Here is a 25,346-nt window from a genome sequence, read left to right on the forward strand (position 1 = left end):
TGGATAATTAACCCCCCACAACCCCATCCAAGTTTATAAATGTGGCAGCAGGGTTAGCAGAATACTATGACAATGCCAGCGACCCCCTTTCAAATCTGGTACTACATTCTCCCCAGGTCTGTGCAGGAATTCCCCGGCTTCTTCCCACACTTCAAAATGTATAGGGGCTCTGGGTCAATTGGGCGGGTCAGACTCGTGGGTCAAAATGGCCGTCTGAAAAGGTTTTTTTTAATTAAATTAAAATAAAGCCTTTGACTAGAGTGACTCTTACTAAGCAGGGATAAGGAAACACTTTAAGAGAGTCACCCCAACAGCGAGCGGCATCAACCAGCTCTTCATCCTGAGCGTTCACACAACTTTATTCAAACAGCTGCTACGAGTAAAGCACGACCAAGGCACTCCGATGGCTGAATATTTGCTCCCATCTTCACCAAAGGTTTATGTGTTACTTCAGAGAACATTTACTATTACAATTTTAAACACGCAAGTTTACCTATTGTTTTATTCTCATTTATTTTAATTTTTAAAATTTATTTTCCTTGATTTTTTTTTGCCAGTGGTTTAAGGTTGCTGGTTGCTTGAATTCCGTCTACCAAGGATTTTATTGTAACAAGCAGTTTTGAGAATGTAATAAAATGTGAAGAATCATCTTTGGGTGGCACAGAAAGTTCAGAAGCAACATCTGCTCGTTATTGTACGTTTCTTTAGAAATGACTGTCAAAGAAGCATTGACTGCATCAAAACCATGTATATTTGTGTTCATGTTCTCTCATGAAAAGAATACAGTTGAAATATCTTTGATAGCTCACAATAGGATGCCAAAAAAAAAAACCAGAACACAAATTAGGGGAGCACATAACTTTCTTTTCCCATTTAAAAGACAGGAACACAGTTACCATCTTCTTTCTTATCCCTTCATGTTAATAACCATACCACGAGGTATCAAATATCACCTACCTATGTCGAGCTGCACTGTAAGTGTCTAGCAGATGGCAACTGGCCAATTCCAGATTCCAGTCAAACATTTCTAGAATCTTCTGACATTCATTTCTTGTCTTCAATCCGAGACAGAATAGCTGTTCAACCTAAAAGGGAATCAATGTGAAATGGAGCAGTTGGATCTTGCATGATTGCAGATTACTTTGTATCCTGTGGGGTCAGAGCTAGAGGTGAACAATGGTCTTGCACAACCTTGATATAATGTTCTTCAAATGCACACAGAGGCAAAGCCTCGGCAGATTAAGATTTAGGTTCTGATACTGTATAAAATGTTGAAGCAAATGCACTGACTAGAACCAACTTAACACCAAATTGAACCTCGCAAGAGCAGTTCAAGGTGTGAACACAAATCTGGAGATGGACAGTTTGGTCTCAAGATTTTGAAAACCAACTTTCCTGATTCTACTTCATCATTGCATTTATCTAATGTGAACAAAGATTTGACTACATATACCAAAGAACACTAGACTTTATCAACTCTTCGGATAAAACAAGTATAAATGTGTGGAAATTGCAGCAAGAAAGAGAGACAATAGAAGAGATTATGAGAATCTTGACAATCATACTAATTTACCCAAATTACAACTCTATGCTCAGTTGCACCCCATCAGACAACTCTTAAGATCATAATTCTCATACACATTATATAAAATCATATTGAAACTGATTTATAAAAGCATGGCTGCCAAACCTATTGAAATAGCAATTTTTATAAGTTAATTGCAGTAAGTTAGATGCATTTTTAAACCGTAATTAGGCACTGATCAACACATCTTTTTGCAAGACAAATTAAATTTAAAAAAAAATAAAATTTGTGTACATATAAAGCTTTATAAAAATCCTTCACCAAATAATATAATGAAGCTTTTCAACTTTCCAAGCACAACAATGAACTTTCCTTGTGAAGTGCTATCAAAATATGAAGTTGGGCTGCACATACAGGGTCAGGTGCCCTTACCTTGGCTCCTTATATAAGCAACTACATATCCATGAGCACGACACCACTCATACATGTCAGCCTGCACATTAGTGCAGGCATTTTAATTGCTTTCATACCATGATCAACAGATTACCATATATTTTGGCGTATAAGTCGACCTTCAGATAAGTTGGGTCCCCATTTTCAGCCTCATTTTATGGTTTTATCATATATCGGATGTACAAGTTGACCCCCCAATTTTCTGCAAGGAATGTGCCCGGTGTCCGGGCCTCCCAGCAATAACCCAACTCTTATAACACCCCAATTGCCAAGTAACAATCTGTAAATTAAGGAAGTTTAAAAAAATGTTAAATAAGCCTTTACTTCATGCCAAACAGAGCTGGGTCCAAGTCTTCAGCATTGGCTGTAGCTGGAATAGCCGATGTCAACTCCATTCTCAACATCGGATGTGGTGCCATCCGCATCGAAGAAGTTGCTTCACTTCCCAAGTGTGCTTGGTGCAGGAACCACAGCTACATGTCAGCTCCCGGGCAGCAGTGGAGACCTCAGCCTACCAGGCAGGAGTGGCGACCTCAGGCTCCCGGCAGGAATAGCAACCTCAGCCTACAGGGCAGGAGTGGAGACCTTGGTCTCTACAATTATAGAATGTCTGGATGGTATGGGGAATGGAGGTACTTCCGAGGACGTCTTATCTATGTCGAGCAATGTGTTTTTTTTAAAGTTAATTTAGGGTCTCAAAAATGTATATGGCGTACAAATTGACCCCCCCCCCCCACCATTTTTGAGTGATTTTTGAGGGTTTCAAGACGCAACTTAAATGCCAAAATATATAGTATATAAAGCACACTCAATTTTGTATAAACCTGTTGTGCAGGACTGAATGCTGATTCAATAAAGATTCCTCTTCTCCATTATCATCTCTAATGTGTAAGGTACATTAGTAACAACTGAAAAAGATAACAGCACTGCAAGAGTTCGAACAAAATCTTTTCTAAACCCAAAAATCAACTCCAGCAGCAATATCCAGAAAATAAATCTGTGCTCTGGCATACAATATTCAAGATCCATTCTTCAAGAAATATAATTTCTGGTGCAGTGCTGAAGCTAAGTGATTATTGAGCTCCAATATTTTTCAATAATGACTTGGTTACATCGTATTTAGAATTTTACCGCAGAAATGTATTCTAACCCCTTCAATAAGTAACCTGTTGGAAATATACAATTTTACATCAACCATCAGTAAAACACACTACCTGTATTAAGTGGAGTTAGAACATTCCTTTAGATTCAATGTATTTAAAAAGTTAACACCGAGTCGGTATCCCAATAAATAAATGAGTTGTTAACAACACCAATTCAGTGATTGGCATACAAGAAGATGCTTAATCGCTTCTCAGCCCAGAGACCTATGCAAAGATGGAATGATACATAGGTCCAGGCTGCCCTTTCTGTTTGTTAAAGCTTGATGTCTTGTTTTAAGTGTCTCTGTCGCACAGCTATCATTAAGATTGGTGAGACTAGGGGTAAAGGATGGATCCGAGCTCAGGGTTACCTTGAGGTACTGTATGGCTTTTTGAACGTTCCAGGTGTGGTTTTGAAGTGCAGTCTGACATTCCTCCATCGTAACGCCATGAACATTCTCCTGAACCTGAACATAGAAACATTTCTGAACATCTGATTTATTACCACTCTACCTCTCTGGTATAATGCTTGACAATCCCCTGAAAACCACTGCTTCTCGTGGAAGAGTCCAATAGAAAGTGCTCATCTTACAGCGTAAATGCATGATAGTGCAATGACAAATTTTAAATTGTTCATAATATTGGAAACCATGCCTTTCCTGAAATTAACTTGAGTCTTCCTAACAAAGTTCATTTTATATCCTCTTCCATAGCATTTTACCAGTTTAAAAAAAATTCTACGTGGGATAAACAATATTTACACCTTCCAATAGTTTATGAAACATCTCTACATACAGTATTAGAATTGTGTGAATCACCTCAAAGTGTTAACAATAAATGAAAATGATTATGATTCCCTTTACAAAATAGGCACATTAATGTTATCAGCGTGTTTAAACCTGCAAATTGTTTGTTAAATTCTAGGTGGGCTTGTTGTAATCTTAGATACATATAAAGACAGCTGAGAACTACTTAATGCATAGAAATACTTCATTAAGTGTTATGTAATTGTTTCATCAAAGTCCCTCGTTAATTTACGATAGAAATGCACAGCATGGCCTATGCTTATAAAATGTGCATTGCTGCTTCAAACATCCAAGTATTATAAGCGATTGATAAGCTGAGAAATCAGTTACTGCAGTCAAATTTGCAAAATTTGAGTAAATGGAACAACGGACAATATCTTTTGTTCAAGCAGCTTAGAGCTAACATATGGTAGTTGAATAGTGTTTAAAGTTCAGCCACTAGAGAGCGCCAGGTAATAATTCCATCGAGTGTGAGGTTACACACTACACAAGCTGATTCAAACAAAGAGCAGCCACAAGGATCGAGTCTCAGCACAAGATGCCAACTGCTTATTTCTCTCCATCATTGCTGCCTGGCCTACCAAGTCTCTCCAGCTCATATTTGTTTATTCCACATTCTAGCAGTTCTTTTGTTTCTCCCCCACAAGCATTGATTCAATTAAAATAGTCATATCATATGGAAAACATTGCTCACAATGACCAAAATGTTCCACCTGCCTGTATTTGATCCATATCCTTCTAAAATTATCCTACCTATGTATGCGTCCAAATTTTTTAAATATTGCCATAGTATTTGCCTTAAACACTGTCTCATACACTCACAACCCTCTGAATAAAAAAAAAAATCCCTCTGGTTCCTGTTGAGTCTCTCCCCTGTCAATTTAAACACCATGTTCTCTGTTTAGCAATTCCCCTATCCTGGGCAAAAAACTTGGTGTTCACCTGATCTATTCCTCTCATGATATTGTAGACCTCCATGAGATCACCCCACTTTCTTCTGCACTCAAGGAATAAAGCCTCAGCCTATTCAACCTCTCCCTTTCGATCAGGTCCACAAGTACTGGCCATATCCTCATAAATCTTCTCTGCACCCTTACCAGCTTGACAACATATTTCCTGTAACATGGTGACTATAACTGAACACAGTACTATAAATGGAGCCTCGCCAATGTCTTATAAAATTGCACATCACCTCCCAGCTTCTATACACAGTACTCTGATTGATGGAGGCCAATTTGTCTAAAGGCTTTTTGACTACCCTACCTACCTGTGAGGCTACTTTCAAGGTATTAAATGCCTGTTTGACAACACACCCTAGATCCCTACCATTCACTGTGTAGGTTAGACCTCCCAAAATGCAACACCTCATATTTCTCTGTGTTACATTCAACTATTCTTCTGTTACCTGCCCAACTGATCAAGACCCTTACAATTTTTGGAAACAATCCATACGACCTAAGTTTCCAGAGCAGCATATTATGCAGAATCTTATCAAATGTCTTGCAGAAATCCATATGTGCAACATATTCAGCTCTGCCCTCATCAACCTTTTTGGTCACATCTTCATAAATCTCAATCAGATTTGTGAGACATGTCCATTCATTCACAAATCCTTGCTGAATGTCCCAAATCAGCCCTTGTCCATCTAAGTGCATATGTATCTTCTCCCTCAGAATATACTCTGGTAACTCTGTTAAGCTCACTGACCTGTTGTTCCCATATTTTTTCATGCAGTCCTTCTTGAATAGAGGCACAACATTTGCCATCTTCCAGTCTCCACCTCACCTGTATTCAATGACTATTCAAAAATCTCAGCCAGGACACCTGCTCTTTCCTCTCCCATTTCCAACAGGGTCTTCAGATATTTTTGATTAGGCCCAGGAGACTGGTCTACCTTTAGGACTGTCAACACCTCAACTGTAATTCTGTCTGTTCTCAGATATATTACCATTGTGTGTACTAAGTTCTGAATTCTCATGTCTCCACAATAAAAACAGAGAAGTACTCATTGAGGACCTTGCTCATCCTTTGTGGCTCTTGACAGAGTTGACCACATTGATTCCTGAGGGGTACCACTTGTTTTCTCTGGTTACCGCTTTTCTCTTGGAAAATCTCTTGGGATTATCTTCTATGGCAGAGCCATCTCCTGTCCCCTTTTTGCCCTCCCAATTTCCCCCTCCTCACTTCCTGAAACTCCTCCAGGTGTACATTTAATCCCAGCAGCCTCCTTTTTGCTTTTGAACAGAGCCTGAATTTTCCTCATCACCCTATCTTCCCTATGCCTGCACGTCTGACCCTTTAACAGGAATGTGCATGTCCTGTACTCTTGTCAGCACACTTTTAAGAACATCTAATTTTCCTTATGGTCCTCTTCCTTCAAACTACCCATTTAATGAGTTTCTGTCTTAAACCTTCAAAGACAGTTTGCTCAATTCTTAATATTAACTAGTGGTCCCACCCTGTCTCTGTCCAGAACCATTTTAAACTCCTAGAACAATGGTCGCTGGTCCCAAAAGGCTCATCTACAAACACTTCATCCATTTGTCCTTACCAATTTCCCCAAGATTAAATCAAGCATTGCCCTTTCCCTTGTAAGACCCTCTACATATTACTGAAGGAAACTTTCCTGAACACATTTGACAAATTCCACCTACGTCTAAAACTTTCGCACTATCCCTTTCCCAGTCAGTATTTGGAAAGTTAATACAGGACATTTCCAATTATCCGAAATGCTGGGACTGGACATTTTTCGGTTAACCAGATTTTTCCGATAACTGAGAAATTGCTTTACGCAGCCCAGTAGCATCAGCAGAATATTTGTATCAGCGATTAAACAATAAGAAAAAGATTTTTCAAGCATGAAATAATGTTTAATTCTTAACATTAAAAAAAGATCTCTGCTTACCAAACAAGATAAATGCATAAATTTAAGATCTTTTTTTTTCCCAATTTAAATTTTTTTCAGATAACTGAGAATTTTGGTTAAGTAGTTTTCAGACAATCAGAAATGTACTGTATTCCTTACTATAACAACCTTGTTTAACTTATAGCTGGCTGCAATCTCCTGGCTTATTTTCTCCTCTAATTCCTGTTGACTATTTAGGGGTCTGCAAGGTGATCATGCCTTGTTTGATCCTCAGCTCACCCATATAGTCTCACTAGCTGGGCCATCAGGAAGATCTGAACATTGTGGTGATGTTCTCCTTAACCAATTACATGATATCCTCTCCTCCTACCTCTGACTTTCCTGAAGCACTTGTAGCTTCGAATGTTGTGCTGCCAGGCCTGCCCCTCCCTTAACCAGATTTTCATTATGGCTACTACATCTCAATCACATCTGTTGAACAATGCTTTAATTTCTTCTTCCTTACCTCACCTACATCAGGAAAAAAAAAAGTACAAGAAGGCTACAGCTGTAGATGAGGAGAGGGGTGGGGAAGAAGAGAAACAATGTTAGAGGCAAGTATTATCTACTCAATGGTCTGTTGAAGAATTGTCAAGATTAAATGTGTACACAAGTAGCATATCAAATACAAACTGAATGGATTTATACAATTCTCATCATGTTGGCACTCAGCTTGCAGCAGTATTTTGATTGATAAAAAATCTGCTTTTAATATGTTAGACAACAATGAATGATGTGTGCTTGCACTGATAAGTTCCCCATCTGTTTCAGGTTGCACTACAGAATTAATAATAAATCTGGATCAAGGCTATCAACCTGAAAAATTAATTTTATTTCTCTGCACAAATGCTGCCAGGTCTGAAAATTTCCTGCATTTTCAGTATTTTGTTTTAAATTTCCAGCACACTAGTGTCTTGGTTTTAGGTGATAACAGTTTCAGCTATCTTAACTAAGCAAATCTATTCATTATAGATAGTCTTCTGGTCAATCGAAAAGCAGTTCTCATGTTTATTCTTCCTCAAAAATGACAACATGCCCACAATGGAGCTCAACTATTCTTCATCAATACTGTTCACAATGTTAAACAAAGCAGATGCTGGATTCTTGGACAACTTCCAGTTCCCCGGCCCCCCAGTGCATCCTCTTTAGCAATATCAGTATGCATTTATTTCCCATCAGGAAAGTCTTGGGGCCCACTCTTGCTTTCTCAAACACAGATTTGATCCATTCCACTCAAGTGACATTCTAGCCTGCTTGGCTGAACTTGTTCTTATCTTCAACCATGTTTCTTTCGGTTGAGTCACATGATGGAGTAGTGGCTGGTCGGGAAAACCAGCCCTCTCCAAGAAAATAGGAAAAAATTAGGAAAAAGCAAACCATAACAAAAATAGAGTACAAAGATAGAAGATAAAGATACAGAGAAGAGAAAGAAGATGGCTTCCAAGAAGGAAAATGTAAGAACAACTGGAAAAAAAGTAAAAAACTCGTCGGAGAAGAAAGAAGAAGGCCTTACCTGCAGGAAGGAACAGGACGCTGTGGTGACAAGGAGCACCCGACCCTCGAGGTCAATGCCTGCCCTACAGAGTCGCGACCCACCAGCCGGTGCACTACAAAAATGGCTCTCAGAGCCAAGCAAAACTGCGCAGTGCGCAATCATAGAAAGAGGACACGGTGGGAGGGGGGCTCAGCAGAGGTGCAGGCTGTCACAGAGCAAGCAGCTGAGGGATGCCTGACACCAGGGCCCTCAGCTAGAAGATAAGGAAGACAGCAGAAGAGGGAGCGACAAAACAGACGTGGAATACAGACAGAGGGAAGATCGACAAGAAGACCAAAGTCAGGAAGCACAACAGATGAGCAGCCCAGGAGGGGAGGAACAGCAACAAGAGGCCCAGAAAGAAGTGGCCCAACAAAGAAATAGAAGCAGCTCATCAGGAAAAACAGAAGAGACACAGACAAAAAGAAGAGAAGAAGACACAAACACAGGTATAGACACAGAAGAAGAGGAAGAAGAAGACCAAGATCTTCATAGAGAAATAGAAGGTAAAACTTATGGACAAAGAAATAAAAGGTAAAACTGATGAACAGGATATAGATAAAGTCTTTTTTTGAAGAACAAATGAGACCACTAAAAGAATGGTTGTCATGAGAGTTTAATGCAATTAAAAGGAAAATGAAAAGAACAGAAGATAAAATGCAAAGGTTAGAACTGGTAATGACAGAAATAGGGAAAAGAGTAGAGAGTGTGGAAGAGCGGGAAATGGAAGTGAATGACAAGAGAAAAATTGGAAGAAAGTGACAAAAAAATTAAAGATACACAAGAGTTGTTATCTCAGAAAATTGATATGTTGGAAAATTATAGTAGGCGAAACAACATAAAAATAGTGGGCCTGAAGGAGGGTGAAAAAGGCACAGATATGAAGGAATTTATAAAAGGATGGATCCCGAAGGTCCTGGGAACAACAGAAATGCAGGAAGAAATGGAAATAGAAAGGGAACACAGAGCATTAGCTCCGAAGCCACAGACACATCAAAAACCAAGATCCATCTTAGTAAAATTTTTGAGATACACGACAAGAGAAAATATACTGGAATGGGCAAGGAATAAAATTAGAGAAGATAATAAACCATTGGAATACAAGGGTCAAAAAATATTTTTTTACCCAGACATAAGTCCACAAGTTTTGAACTCTTAAAAAGGAGGAAGGAATTTAATACAGCGAAATCAACTTTATGGAAAAAAAGTTATAAATTCACATTAAGACATCCAGCCGTGCTTAAATACCCGGGGAGCAAAACAGACTGTTCTCGGATCCAGAGAAAGTGCAAGAATTCGCAAAACATTTGCAGGACAGGAGAAGAGATGATGAGATGTAACAAGAATGAAGAACGACGATAAAGTATATATAAAGATATAAAAACAATGTATATGTAAAGAACTAGAGGGAAAAGAGAAGGGAAGGAAGGGAGTAAAGAGGGAAAAAAAGAAGAGAAAGAGCTTTGTTATATGTGTTTTTAAAAAAAAGTGTTTTCTGGAGAGGGCTGGGTGGAGGGGGAATAACCGTCACTCCTAAATCAGTTGACGCTCAAACAAGATCGCAATCCAAATGAAAAGGGGAGTTGTGGTTGTCCGGCAAGGGGTATGGGGCAACTCAGAGTGGGGGGAAACTTTTGGGGTTAAGGTATTAGTGGATGTGGGAACTGCAGGGGTACTTTATGTCTTAAATATGTTGTTGTACATTAAATGTAATGAGAAAACTAAGAGATGAAAATGGGGAAAAGGGGGATGGAGGTGGCGGAGGTGGAAAAGAGGTGCATGCAAGATATAAGATGACCATGTTGATCTATATGACTATAAACATTAATCAAATACATAACCAAATTAAAAGGAAGAGGCTACTAAATTTGTTGAAGAAGGAAAAAATAGATATAGCATTTGTGCAGGAAAAGCATCTAACTGAAGCAGAACATAACAAACTAAAGAGAGACTGGGTAGGACACGTAATGGCAGCATCCTATAATTCAAAAGCTAGAGGTGTAGCCATACTAGTTAACAAAAATGTACCAATTAAAATAGAAGAGGAAATAATAGATCCGGCAGGGAGGTATGCAATGATAAAGTGTCAGATATACTCAGAATTTTGGAATTTGCTCAATATATGGACCTAACGAGGAGGATCAAAAGTTTATGCAGGATTTTTTTTTGAAGATTGCAGACACACAAGGAAATATATTGATAGGAGGCGATTTTAACCTTAATTTGGACCCAATGTTGGATAAAACAAGACAAAAGACAAGAAAAAAGAATAAAGTAGCCAAATTTATGGTTAAATCAATGCAGGAAATGAAACTTATGGATATACGGAGGAGGCAACACCCAAGAGAGAAGGAATTTTCATATATTTGAGAAGACACAAAACTTACTCAAAGACTGATATGTTTTTGTTGTCAGCCCATATTCAAGAGAGAGTTAGGAAAACTGAGTATAAAGCTAGATTACTATCAGATCATTCACCCCTATTATTAGCAATAGAACTGGAGGACATCCCACCAAGAACATAGAGATGGAGATTAAACTCCATGCTACTTAAAAGACAGGAATTTAGGGAGTCTATTGAACACCAAATTAAAACATATTTTGAAATAAACACAGGATCAGTGAAAGACAAATTTATATTATGGGACGCAATGAAAGCCTTCATTAGAGGGCAGATAATAACTTATGTGACTAAGATGAAAAAGGATTACAATTGGGAAATAGAGCAGTTGGAATGGGAGATAGTAAATACAGAAAAGGAATTAGTAAAAAGGGATGATATAAATAAAAGGAGAGAATTGGCAGACAAAAAAATTAAATGCGTAACATTACAAACGTACAAGGTGGAGAAGAACAGAATGAAAACAAAGCAAAAGTACAAATTACATATAATCCAACAGAGATTAATGAAAATTTTAAGGAATTTTATGAATAATTGTATCAAACTGAGAACGAGGGGAAAGATGATAAAATAGAGGAATTTTTAGCTAAAATTGAACTGCCAAAATTGCAAGAAGAGGAATAAAACAAACTAATAAAACCATTTGAAATAGAGGAAGTACAAGATATATTTTAAAAACTGCCGAACAATAAAACACCAGGAGAGGATGGATTTCCAATAGAATTTTATAAAACATTTAAAGAGTTATTAATTCCTCCTCTCCTGGAAGTAATGAACCAGATAGAAGAAACACAAAACTTGCCAGATTCATATAAGACAGCAATAATTACAGTAATACCAAAGACGGAGAAGGATTCATTAACACCAGCATCATATAGACCAATATCTCTACTTAACTCAGACTATAAGATAATAGCGAAATTATTAGCAAACAGATGGGCCGATTGTGTACCTAAAATAGTAAAACAAGATCAAACTGGATTTATTAAGAAAAGACGAATAGCGGACAATGTCTGCAAACTTATTAATCTTATCCACGCAGTTCAAGGAAATAAGAAACCAACAGCGACTGTTGCTCTAGGCGCAGAAAATGCCTTTGACAGAGTAGAGTGGAATTACTTATTTAAAGTATTACAGAAGTTCAATCTACCAGAAAAATATATAAATTGGATTAAAGCATTGTATAATGCACCATTGGTGAAGGTAACAGTAAATGGATATGTATCGAGTCACTTTAAATTAAGTAAGTCAACTAGACAGGGATGTCCCCCTCATTGTTCGCCTTAGCAATAGAACCTTTGGCAGAACTGATAAGAATATAAAATAAAATAAAAGGGATAAAAATAAAGGAGGAGTATAAAATCAGCTTATTTGCAGATGACATCATAGTATACCTAACAGAACCAGAGGTATCAGTAAAAGAATTACATAAGAAATTGAAGGAATATGGAGAAATATCGGGGTACAAGATCAACGCAAATAAAAGTGAAGTGATGCCAATAAGTAATGCAGACTATACAGAATTTAAAAAAGATTCACCATTTAAATGGCAAGCACAAGCAATCTGATACCTAGGAATCAGATTAGATAATAACTGAAGTCACTTGTACAAACTAAATTATCAGCCACTAATAAAGAAATTGCAGGAAGACTTAGAACATTGGAAAGAATTACCACTAACGTTGATAGGGAGGGTAAACTGCATTAAAATGAACGTGTTCCCAAGGATACAATACTTATTTCAAACATTACCAATTCCCTTAACAGAAAAATTATTTAAGGAACTAAAGAGAATAATAAGAAAATTCTTGTGGAAAGGGAGGACTCCAAGGGTAGCGTTAGAGAAATTAGCAGAGAGGTATAATCAAGGTGGTTTACAGTTACCAAATTTTAGAAATTATTATAGAGCCGCACAATTAAGGTATTTATCAGATTTTTATCAGACAAGGGAAAAACCAGACTGGACTAAAATAGAACTAGATAAAAGAGGGGAAAAGGTACCAGAACTTGTACTTTATAAGTGAGATGAAAAGCTGATGCAATATAAAAACTCATCAGTACTGCATCATGGAAGAAGGTCCACTTAGAAATGAAAAAAACAAATTATCAAATACCAAAATTACTACTGACACAAAATCCGCTAATCCCTTTTACTGAAAAGGAATCAAAAGAATAGAAAACTGTTTTTTGGGAAATAATTTATTAACATTTGAACAGTTGAAGTACAAATATGGAATAACTCATGGTACAATGTTTGCATATCATCAATTGAAAGCTTATTTAAAGTATAAATTGGGAAACAGCTTGAGATTACCTGAAGGAAGCAGCTTTGAATACGTGATTACAGACACAATGATAATCAAAAGATTTATAACAAACATGTACATTAAGATGCAAGATAAGGAAAATGAAATAAACTATAAACCTACACTGAAGTGGGAAAAGGATCTAAACATAAAGATAAAAAATGAAGTATGGGAAAAGTTATGTTCTGGAACTATGAAGAATACAATAAACACGAGGTTACACATGATACAGTATAATTGGTTACACAGGGTATATATTACTCCTCAAAAATTTAAAAAATGGGATTCAACATTATCGGATAGATGGTTTTGTTGTAAGAAGGAAATGGGAACAATACATGCAACTTGGGCATGTACGAAAGTAAATACGTTTTGGGAAGAATTAAATCAGATACTAAATAAAATTACTAAAAATAACATACCAAAAAAAAACAGAGATATTTCTTTTAAGTAACGTAACTAGAGAATTAGGCCTCAAATTGGATAAAGTGCAAAAAAAATTCATTATGATAGCCTTAGCGATAGCCACAAAATGTATAATGTCAACTTGGAAAATGGAAGAGAGCATGAGTATACAGCAATGGTACATGGAAATGAATAAATGTATTCCATTGGAAAAAAAATAACATAATTTAAAAAATAAAGTCACAATGTTTGAACAAATTTGGGAACCATACTTGGAACATATCAGAGAGAGCTTGCCTACAATCTCCATCCCCTAAAATGAGAATGAAAATGATAAGAAGACAAAACGACTAGATTCAGTGTGTAATAAATAGATGACACATTTTTCTTGTTTATTTTCCTTTGTGTTGTTTTATTGTATTGTATATGTTGAATATTTATGGGTTTTGGAGGGGAGGGAGGGAAAGGGGGTATAAAAAGGGGAGAAAAGACCACTATGTAAATTTAATGAGATATGTTTGTACATATTTTAGTTGATATGGTTCACAGTGTGAAAAATAAAAAAATTATAATAATAATTATGTTTCTTTCTATTCCTCCCATTTTCTCTGCATCAGAGTGCGATCATGAGCACATTCATGCACCCGAACAATGCCTGACATCATTGGCTATGTGGAGTAGTCCATATTCAAAACCTATTCCATTGCCACTCTCCAACTCTTGTGCCATTATATTGATGATTTCATTGGTGCTGCATCTTGTATCCTGCAGTGCTTTTTTGTCAACTTATGCCGCACTCTGAAATTCACATGGACTATTTCAGATACCTCACTCCCAATTCCTGGACCTCTCTTTCTCCATCTCAGGAGATGGATCTAGAAAAATTAATTGCAAACCTGCTGACTCCCATAGCTACCTGGACTACAGCTCTTTCCACCCTGTCCCTTGTAAAGATGCTACCCCTTTTTCTCAGTTTATCTGTCTCTATCAAATATCTTCCCCTCTCAGTTTGTGTGGTTGTCTAAATGCCTCTTAATGTGGAATACAACATCCACTCCCCTACCCTCACAAATCTTTGAAAGGTTGGACGAGTCCAAATTAGCATCTTTTGTAAAACAAGTTTGAGGACAATTATCAGTAACAATTACATTACTTGTTTTGTTTACTGAAGAAAAGGTATCCACTGGAACCTTTGAATAGGCTCAACAATGCCTAGTTTCAAGGGATTAAATTCCAGGGAAAGTCTGGACCAATTGTAAGAATGTATTTTTGAAAGAAAGAGGATCACTGGAGTCTCCCTCCTCACCATTGACCTGATCTATTGAGATCATTTTCCGAAGAGAGCGCACAAAATCATCATGGACCCCTTCCACCTCACACTCAGCATCTTCCATTTGCTCCAATCGGGAAAAAGATACAGGAGTATCAGAGCCAGCACCACCAGGCTGCGAAATAGCTTCTTCCCACGGCAGTGAGAATGATGAATGACCAAAGGAACTGCTCACACTAACCATCATATTTATGAAACAATATTTGTTTATTTATTTGTATATATGAATACTAGTCCACATTATATATTGTCCAACTATATCAGTGGTTCCCAACCTTTTACTTTCCACTCACATACCACTTTAAATATTCCCTATGCCATAAATGTTCTGTGATTAATAAGGGATTGTTTAAGGTGGTATGTGGGTGGAAAGAAAAAGTTTGAAAACCACTGTTTTAATCGTTCCAAATTGATTCGTTAGGTGCACAGTTTCATAACTCGAAAGGAAATGGGCCAATGGAAATTTTTCTCAAGCAAAATATTTCAGTAATAATTGGGTCTAGAGCAGTGATTCTCAACCTTCCCTTTCCACTTACATACCACCTTAAGCAATCCCTTATTAATCACAGAACACTTATGGCATAGGGAATACTTAAAGTGGTATGTGAGTGGAAAGTAAAAGGTTGGGAACTACTGATCTATATGCATGTTATTTTTGGTTGTGTTTCTGCATGTTTTGCAAAAAGGACTGAAGAACGCTGTTCAGTCGGGTCACCCTTGTGCAAAGGACTGAAGAACACCATTCAGTCGGGTCACCCTTGTGCAAAGGACTGAAGAACGCCATTCAGTCGGGTCACCCTTGTGCAAAAGACTGAAGAACGCCATTCAGTCGGGTCACCCTCGTGCAAAGGACTGAAGAACGCTGTTCAGTCGGGTTACCCTTGTGCAAAGGACTGAAGAACGCTGTTCAGTCGGGTCACCCTTGTGCAAAGGACTGAAGAACGCTGTCCAGTCGGGTCACCCTTGTGCAAAGGACTGAAGAACGCTGTCCAGTCGGGTCACCCTTGTGCAAAGGACTGAAGAATGCCGTTCAGTCGGGTCACCCTTATGCAAAGGACTGAAGAATGCCATTCAGTCGGGTCACCCTTGTGCAAAGGACTGAAGAATGCTGTTCAGTCGGGTCACCCTTGTGCAAAGGACTGAAGAACGTTGTTCAGTTGGGTTACCCTTGTGCAAAGGACTGAAGAACGCTGTTCAGTCGGGTTACCCTTGTGCAATCAGATGATAGTAAGTTTGACTTGCCTTTGACAATTTAAACCCTTTTAAACTCTTATTTGGTTACCTTAATAAAGAGATATCAGGTACCAGGAATCTGTCAAGAAAAACAAGCATAAGCATGAGTATCATAAGTCATTACAGCAGCTTTGGGTCTTGTCAGTGACCTTCCAGTTGTCGTATTGAATATAATGCAAGTAGGGTGAGCATCAAATCAATGGAGTTTCAAATGCAGCAATTTTCTAGAATCAAATTATATTATGCAAACAGATATACAAACATATAATTTCCCTTGGCTCCTGAAAGCATAATTTCTTTGTTGGTTTACTTAATGTTGCCAGGAAAACCTATACCATTGCTCTCTATGTACATGATCTAATGATAACTGATAATGAGCTGACGATCATCCACACAAGTACAATATACACATGCACTGAACAAATTCTTTGCTGCAACCAGACACAAGGACCATTGAAGCAAGTCAATTATCTTCAGATTCCACCTTCTTGTTCCGGTGGCAATTCGCAAACTCATTCATTGCCTCCTTAATACAAGTCATCAGACAAAGATTTCTCTCAATCAGGTGGAACAATTTACAGTTGTTGAATTTTTTTTTGATGTCGTGTAAAGTTGTCATTCAGATTTATTTTCTTTATAGTTCAAACACTTCAAATCAAATGGAATAAAAGGAGAACAAATCTAGCAGTTCAAAACTGGGAATAATGGGCCACTGTAGATCAGCACCAGGTATGTATACTTCCATAATGTATACCCTCACCATAGCATGACAATCGAGCCAGAGGATCAATTTTGTTTCAATAGGGAATGGAAAAGGATATGCAGAGAGCACTACCAAGTACAGCTGAAAGTGAAGTTGCCAAGCTAATGAAGTTAGCCAAATCCTGAATAGAGAAAAGTGCATACAATTGTCAAGCAATCGCACAACCAATGATTCAGACCAAAGCTCCATAAGTGGAAGTTAACAAGACTTGGTGAATCCAAGAACAGCCCAATTGTCAATGAAGAAAGCCACTCCTCAAAGCCAAAGCACTATCCAGCCAGAAATGGCAAGTGTATGATTCGTCCTAGTTTCCTTCTGTAATTGTCAATATAAAAGAAGAAACACTCGAACCATCTTCAATCATTCCACTCAAATATCAAGAAATAACTGACTAAACTGGATAAAACAAAATATGGGATCAGACAAAATCCCAACTATAGTGTTTAAACTCGAGCACAAAAGCTTTCACGAGCAATGTCTCAAGCCAAGTTGTTCCACTACATGGGCAACCTGCCATTTAACCAAAACAATGTGGAAATTTGCTCCGGTCCTTCAGTCAATCTGATTTCAACCATAGGCAAAATAATAGAAGACATTGCTGATGGTGGTGTCCAGTGCCACATGCTCAGTCTGGGGTTAAGTCAGGACCATTATGCTCCAACCTGAACTAACGAGCTCAATTCTGGAATGATGTGAAGGAGAGAGTTTTTGATATCAAGGCTGTATTTGATAGTGTGTATCAAAGAGCCAAATAAAATGGAATTCAATGAGCATCAAAGGGGAGAATATTTCAAATGACTAGAGTCCTATCTTAAATAGAGGAAAACTGCTATGGCTATTGGAGGTTAATCAACCTGAAGCTCCTGACTGGAAAGATTCATGATGGTTGGAGTCCTTTTTCTGTTATATTGACCATTACAGAAGGAGGCTATGATAAATCATCTACTTGCCATTTCTGGCTGAATAAGGTTGTAAGCACTTCAGCTTTTACTCAAGATTCTGACAAGAGTTCCTCAGAACTAAACCTTTTCCTTCTACTTTATCAATGAATTTCCTTCTCTTTCAATGTCAAAAGTGCTGATGTTCACGTAGATTGAAAATGATCAGAATGGAAAGGATATTTAATGTCTTAACAGATAAATCCAATATCCTTATGAAATGTATTACATAAGGCAAAGAGGGAGCTTGCACTGCCACACAATTTTCAAACCTTTGGCGGCACAAAATCCCATGATGATTGAAAGATAGAGAATATGGTAACTTTATTGAGAAAAGGGAGCAGATACAAGACAGGTAATTACCAACCAGCAAGTCTAACATCAGCGGTGCAAAATTTATTGGGAAAAAATTCGATGGACAGGATTAATCTGCACTTGGATGGGCAGGAATTAATCAAGGATAGTTAGCATGGCAGACAATAGACAATAGGAGCTGGAGTAGGCCCTTCGGCCCATCGAGCCAGCACCGCCATTTTACAGATCATGGCTGATCACTACCATCAGTACCCCTTTCCAGCCTTATCCCCATAACCCTTAACTCCTTTGTCCACTAGAGTCTTATCTAACTCTCTTTTGAACATAATCAGCGAATCTGCCTGATGCTCAAGGTTTTGCAATTGGAAGCCTGTGATCCGTGGTGTTCTGCAGGGATTGACACAGAGTTCCTTGTCATTTGCTATAAATAATCTGAATGTGAATGAAGAAAGTATAATTAGTAACTGCTGATAACATGAAGATTAGTGAAGTAGTTGATGTTAAGGAGGGCAGTCTGACTACAGAATAAAACTGTTCAGAGAAATAACAAATGTAATTTAATCCTAAAAATTTGATAAATATTTGGGTGGATAAGTAAAACTAAAGTATACATAATAAATGCAAAGACCCTTGGAAATATGGGGGAAAGAGAGACATTGATGTATTTTTTCAAGGATTTGACCAAGTATGATTATGAGAGTTTATTGTCATATACATAAGCACAATACTGATAAGTATCAAAATTCTTACTTGGTACAGACAGGTACGCAAATATACCATCAACAAGAGTAGTAATTTTAAATGACCACATTACGCCATGAGACAGGAAAAGTGAAAATAAACATAAATGTACAAATAAATAAATATTCACAGTTGCATTAGTACAAAAAGAAAGTTTCAGTCGTGCCAGTGCAATTCTTTCTCTCAATTACTGTCCAAGCAGAAATCTTTTGGGCCATGACCTAAGAAAATTCTGAGGAAAATTTATATGATTCCATACCCATAATACAATCTATTGTTCATGATTAAGGTGTGGAATGATCATTATTCAAGATCCAATATTCCTTTATTGTCATGTAATAGTACAGAACATGTATTACACAAAATTTCCTTCTGCCTGCATAAGGCAGACGAAGAGTCACCACTGGCTCTTACAGGAAGAGAGAAAGAGAAGCGAAAGAGTGTCCTTCATGTGGATTCGCCTCCAATGCAGCTGTACAGACTCCTGTTCAATTCATTGGTAGTCCAAGCTCCAGTTCCAAATTTTAAATATGATCAGAAGGTCTTCAGTGCCTGAGGTCCTTCAGGTCTTCTTGCCCCCAGCACCTTCTCAAATCCTGGCTTCCATGAGCAAGTCTCTAGCAGCCCGCAGCCTATGTGGGTCTCCCAACTGCAAGTTGGTAACTTCCCGCAGCCTCTGTGGGTCCCTCAGCCACTGAGTGCCTCGCTGGTACGCTGTCTTTGTCACTGTCCTCTAGGGTCATCTCCTTTACTTCTTACGGTGTTCTCCCCGTTTCTGGTGCCCTGCATCGGTCCACTCCTCCCTCAGAATTTTCAACCCCCTCATGGCCACTGCCGTGCATAGATTCCACCATCTTGGGTGCAGACCTCCGTGGTTGCAGGATTTCATTTTCAGACACAGTTGGTTCCTTTAACTGGCCGTTTAATGCATGTACATGGCCGCTAGTATTAGGACCGGGTGGTTGACCTCAATGCACACAACTCCATAGTGTATATTTTGTCTTCAACTATGTAATTACCTCTACTGTATTTTTCTTTCAATCCTTCCACAAATAATTCACCTCTACTGACTGGTTAAAGTTTCTTTAGTGTTAACATTGTTGACTCCATTAGCCTTGTCATGTAGGCAGGACCAAAACAATCCCTGCGCATTAAAATAGCCAAATCAGTTTCACTATCTTGTTTTAAAGTGCACACATTCCATTTATCAACTTACAAAGGTGGCAACACCAGCCACAACAATAAAATTGATATAATCAAAGATACTAATGACATCCTATGTGATTGAGTAAAATAAACACCATCAATTCTTAAACTGTCCATTTTTGGAGTTTATGACATTGTTGACTATGAAATCCTCTGCCCTCAGTTAAATGGTTCTGTATGCACCTGGTTTGCTTTCTCATATGTCAAGTCTTAGTTTGAAAATCACAAACATAGTTTTTTTTAATCCCCAAACTATAGGTGTTCATTTTGGCCCATTTTCCCATAGATGATCTGCCATTAGTAATACAATTACAGAACAGGTATCCTGACACCACCATCTGTCTTGATCTTTATTTTGTTTCTAAACGGATAGATTGTAGGATGATATCCTGGGCTGTACAAGCAGAAATATGTCAAGAAAACGGATCCCATTAGATTCAATCCTTCTCACAAATACCATTTCTGAACCAGAGATTTCACCCTTCCTCTACTTGAGTACAGTCTTTAATCCTCCTTGTTGAGATCATTCAAATTATAGTTTTGTGCAGAGATATGGGCAATAATGTCCCACTCTAACATGCTTTCTGTCTTGTACTGTCTTCTGTTAAAAAGCAATAGCTCATTTTAACGTTTTCACCTCGATTTTCAATACTCCGAAGGCTTTTCCCCTTTTGCCTTAGAACTCAGAGATATGTCTTCATCAATTGTGGCCTTTCTAGTACCTCTGCAAATCCAACAATGCTTTGACCTGACAAAGCTCTAAGCTCAGGAATTCCCTCTCAAAATGTCCCTGTCTCTTTAGCCAACATTACAGCTATCTGATTTTGGCTTGAAATTGTTCTTAAGCTTTCATTACACTCCTGTAGGCCACTTTGGCAGTTGAGAAAACACCAAAAGAAATGGGAGAAGTTGCAGTTAATTTCCATGCAACCACTACACCCATTTGGTATGTGCAAGCTGCAAAATGCATACCAGATCAACCCCTCGGCTCTCAATTAATCAAAATATTTTAGAGTGCTACTTAAAAAATAGCAATATTAAATACAGAAACTAATATCAATGAATAGAAATTAAAAATTAATGGTAATAAAAGCACCACTGTTAACAGATTCAGAACATCAGGAATTGTACAAGTCAAGCAGCAAAAAACAGAAATATTTGGGTATATTTCAGATCAATGACTTTTTGCTAGACCTGACAGATGGTTTAGCAATCTGAAAGGCTGACCTGTCCGTAAATGGTTATATGGTTATGGTTATTAATCACTCAATACTTTCTGCACCAAACTGTTGGATCTTATCCAGGTGGCATGACGTTTAGTGGTGTTACCAATTTGTCAACTCCAGGTGTAAGCTTTAAGCCTATGCTCAACTGTCAACAAGACTATAAACTATAAAACAGTAATACAGTGAGCACTCTCAAACATAGGAAGCCAAATGCCATTAAGATATATCGCCAAGTTTTATGTCGATGTTTCTTGCTACAGTTAATGAAGTTCTCTGGTACGAACATGCTATCAATTGCTTAGAAAACTTTGGTCTTCAGGACACATGCAAAATTCAGTCAGGACTAAATAGCACAGTTTGACTTGTGTTTATGCATCCCAGCTGTTCTGAATCATCTTGAACCAAAACTAATACCTTTATGCTGTCCATGCAGATATTTATTACCAAATCTGAATTATACTACTATATACTTACTATTTTAATTTTATCCGTTGGAGTACAACAGTCTGCTTTTCCATTGGAACTCTCAAAACAGATTTTCTGCAGACTTTGAGAATTTTTGATTGCTGTAATTCCAGGACCAGTATTGCTATTATTGGATGAAAAATTGGCTTTGTATTCAGGGTGTTGTACCATCGGCCTCACTGTTGCTGTGGTCACAGATTTTTTTGAACAGAGTTCATCCACACACTCAGCCTCTTTGAAAAATTTTTCATATTTGTCTAAGTAAGAAGGTCTCTCTGGAAGCAAATAATAATGGGTGCTGCTCACCTTCTTGCCATCCTTTACTATTGGCAAGATACAAGGTCCCTTTGAGGTTTCCTTTCCTTGTGCTTGAATAACTTTGGGTGAAGCATATTTTGGATCGGAGGCAAAACTCTGAGTGGTGGGCATTAACTTGCTGGGAGATGTTGAGAGATATGCACCTACAGTTAATGTTGCCATTGAAGTTGCAGTTGTTCTTTGCTGTGGAGAATTAACCAGAATTGCCATGGGACTTGGAGTTCTTGAGGATGGCTGGGACAATGGATCTCTGGGAGGAATTTGTGGAGGCTTGTCCTCTTCACCTCCAGATGCAGGTGATAACTCACCAGACCAACGGCCCAACTCATTTCTTCTTAAAGGCCGTGGAGGAATGGGAATCCGTGGTGGGATCTGAGGCTTATCATCAGAAATAGTTGGAGATACAGTTACTGACAAGGAGATGGGACTCGGTGAGGAGGATGGAGTTGAAATAACAGGGACATTAAGTCGTTTCATGCATTCCTGTTGCAGTTCCTCAAATATTTCAGCTGACTGGGAGAAGGTTGTCTGTCTCATTTGCCTTGGTGGAAGGAACAAATTATCCTCCACTTTTAGTTTTCCTTTGCCATCTGTATCATGTACAAATGCATAATTAGTTTCTCCTGATTCTTGATTTCTTGGCAACTGTGGGGCCCCATACTTTGACTGCTCACCAATTAATACAGTATCCAGACTATTAATGGATGAGACTTCAAAGTCATCTTCATCCTGAGCAACATCATCATAGGTTGGAGGTGGAGGCAATGGTTTTGAATCCCAGTCAACTAGAGGAACAGGGTGCAGAGGTCTGGGCAAAGTTCTGGTTGGACTCTGTGGTGGTGTCTTGTCCAGGAGTGAGTATGAATCCAAAACCAGCTTGGCCAGTGTAGGAATAGTGTTCTCCAGCATTGGAGAAGAAGTGTTACCTGTTTGATCATCTCCAAAGTCAATCAGAGCCACCTCATTATTTGAATGAACTGATGATTTACTCCAATCTGATGACCTCTCTCCAAACTTTGTGGCAGAAACACGAGCTGCAGGTTTATTGAGCTTCAGTGACTTTGTTGGGCCCTGTTTCTTTAGGCTGAGCTTTTTGACAGGTAAAGAGCCTGTGGCTTCCTCCTCAATCACAGGGTCATAGACCGGCTCTGAAATAGAGGAGAGAAGATTCATCATCTCAAATTTTTTTTTAAAGTTAAAATGTTTACTCCTTTAAATAAGCTTTTATTTCATTACTTATATTTATTAAAAATTAGTATAAATGGGATTAATCAACATATATTATGTGGATATGGACACTAAATTTTCACAATAAAATGCTTGCATGTAAAGAAGTCATTTACCCCAAGCTATCTGTGCCAAAGGTTTTCTGGTGTTGATAAAACTATTCCTCCCCTCTGCTCTCTTTCTACAGCCTTGTATCTTCTTTTACTACAAAAAGGAATTAATTTTCCTGCAATGGTTTGAGCTTTTGGGGAAACAGCGAAGTTCAACAACTGCTTCATGATGAAATTTGCCAACTATTTCAAAACCATTTTTATCAGCAACTCAAGGCACAAAAAGAAATGCATTTCCCTGTATGATGCTTCCCAATTGTAAAAAACTATGAAATAAAGTCATGTTCCAGTGACAATACTTTCAATATCTCAACTATCTCCATATTAATGTGGTTTCCTGTTATTTGAGGATTATCTACATCCCTCAGGGACGAATCACTGGTTCTCTTCCTTCAACCACATCCTTCTGCATCTTTCATTATGTGTGTAGTTCTAACATTTCTTTGGCCAACTCATGAACCTTGTCTACATCCCTCTTTCCATGACAAAACTCTGCATTCTCTATTAACACCTTGATTTAATGTGCTGCTTTAGTTTGAAGTTCAGCAGAATTCTGAGACACTCTACTGTTGGGGGTGATAAATTTGTGACAAACGAAAAAGGCCTTCATTCTAAATGTTCTTTTCTGCACTGATTGTTTTGGGATGGTTTAAAGACAATGGATATCTTTTAAAATCTTCAGCTAAGCCTTTTTAGCAGTTGCAGGCATTTTTGCACATCATTTGGTTTTGATATTGCCAGACATCTTGCCAAGTTGGATTTTGATTTGATAGGAGTGTACGTTCGAGATGAAGTCTGACCTCAGCATAGATTTTAAAAAAACCTGCTATCAAACATAACAGCCTTCAGCATTGTTATATTCTGCTCTCGAGACACAAGATAAACAATTAGCTAGGAAACTAAGGATCAATATTAATTTAATTATTGCAGTGGTGAAAATTATTTTCTGCAGAACTGAACAAACAACAAAAAATGGCAAAATTCAGCACATCTGCAGAGAATAATAAATAAAACAAGATGCACTACATTGTTTCAGCTTGTTAAGGGATAAAATGAAATTTAACAAGATCTTGAATCAGAAAATAACAATAACGTGAAATGTACCTCTTGGGAGTGCACTTTTTATATTTATTTTGCCTAACTGATACCAAAAAAATTAGAATTATAATAATATAAATGCATCCTTTTAATTAAACTCCCTGAACATGCTTAAAGCAAATTAATAAAACTCTGGAAATATATGAGAGATTTGTATTTCCCTTTTCAGAAAGTCAAGCCACTGATGAGCAAGTCTTTTTCTTTTGTTTCCCTGGTCTGTGTCACACAGCGGAATGCATAAAGAATAGACAATTATGATTATAATTACAGTCAGAAGCAACAGGTGAAAAGCACACTGTCCTTTTTGAGACACTACCTGTTAAATTGTCTTTTTTATTTGCTTTTCTATGATTAAAAACACACACAGGCACAGCATGCAGGAAATGGAGTGATTATATGTACAACTGAAAAACCAGAAAAAAAGTAGAGAAATTGAGATACCAAGTTTATTGTACAACTGTATTTGGGATTACTCATTCACAACAGAAACAAAGAAGTCGGTTAATGCCGGAGCTGAAAATTGAAACTTTGATTTAAAAAAAATTATAACAAATATTGTTTCTGTACAAATATTGTTAATTATTTTTGGAACTCAAGGAAAACTCTCAAAACTATATATAAAACCAAAACACACTGGGAGCCCTCTGCAGAATAAGTAGCATTCTTTAGAAAGTGCAGAGTTAACATTTCAGGACAAAGCCTCTTAATCAGAACCTTCCTTGAGCTGAAATATTGTTTTGCTTTCACAAATGTTGCCCAACCTGCTATGTGTCCAATATTTTCAACAGTTGGTGTGTTTGCTTGTTCTCTGATTTTCTGGTTTAAAAAGCTACCCTTCTCCACCCAATCTGTCTACTACTCAAGAACACACAAAGACAGTTCACCTTCGAAAAAATGCT

The 25,346-nt window shown here is 37.8% G+C and overlaps 1 protein-coding gene across 9 annotated transcripts in view; it reads right to left on the reverse strand.

Moving 5' to 3' along the window:
- Positions 1 to 25,346, reverse strand: part of tnk2b (tyrosine kinase, non-receptor, 2b) — a 192,678-nt gene that overhangs the window by 4,419 nt on the left and 162,913 nt on the right. For 6 of the 9 annotated variants that reach the window (XM_069897197.1, XM_069897195.1, XM_069897196.1 and 3 more), the window contains 3 exons: positions 21,704 to 23,160; positions 3,492 to 3,587; positions 958 to 1,085 (listed from right to left, as the gene is read on the reverse strand). In XM_069897197.1, the coding sequence (XP_069753298.1) occupies positions 958 to 1,085; positions 3,492 to 3,587; positions 21,704 to 23,160 (1,681 nt within the window). Of the gene's footprint in view, positions 1 to 957; positions 1,086 to 3,491; positions 3,588 to 18,932; positions 19,942 to 21,703; positions 23,161 to 25,346 lie in introns of those variants that run through there. The other 3 variants (XM_069897198.1, XM_069897199.1, XM_069897200.1) reach the window with 2 other exon arrangements.

This window comes from Narcine bancroftii, chromosome 9 (assembly GCF_036971445.1).
Source record: "Narcine bancroftii isolate sNarBan1 chromosome 9, sNarBan1.hap1, whole genome shotgun sequence".
Taxonomy (NCBI): domain Eukaryota; kingdom Metazoa; phylum Chordata; class Chondrichthyes; order Torpediniformes; family Narcinidae; genus Narcine; species Narcine bancroftii.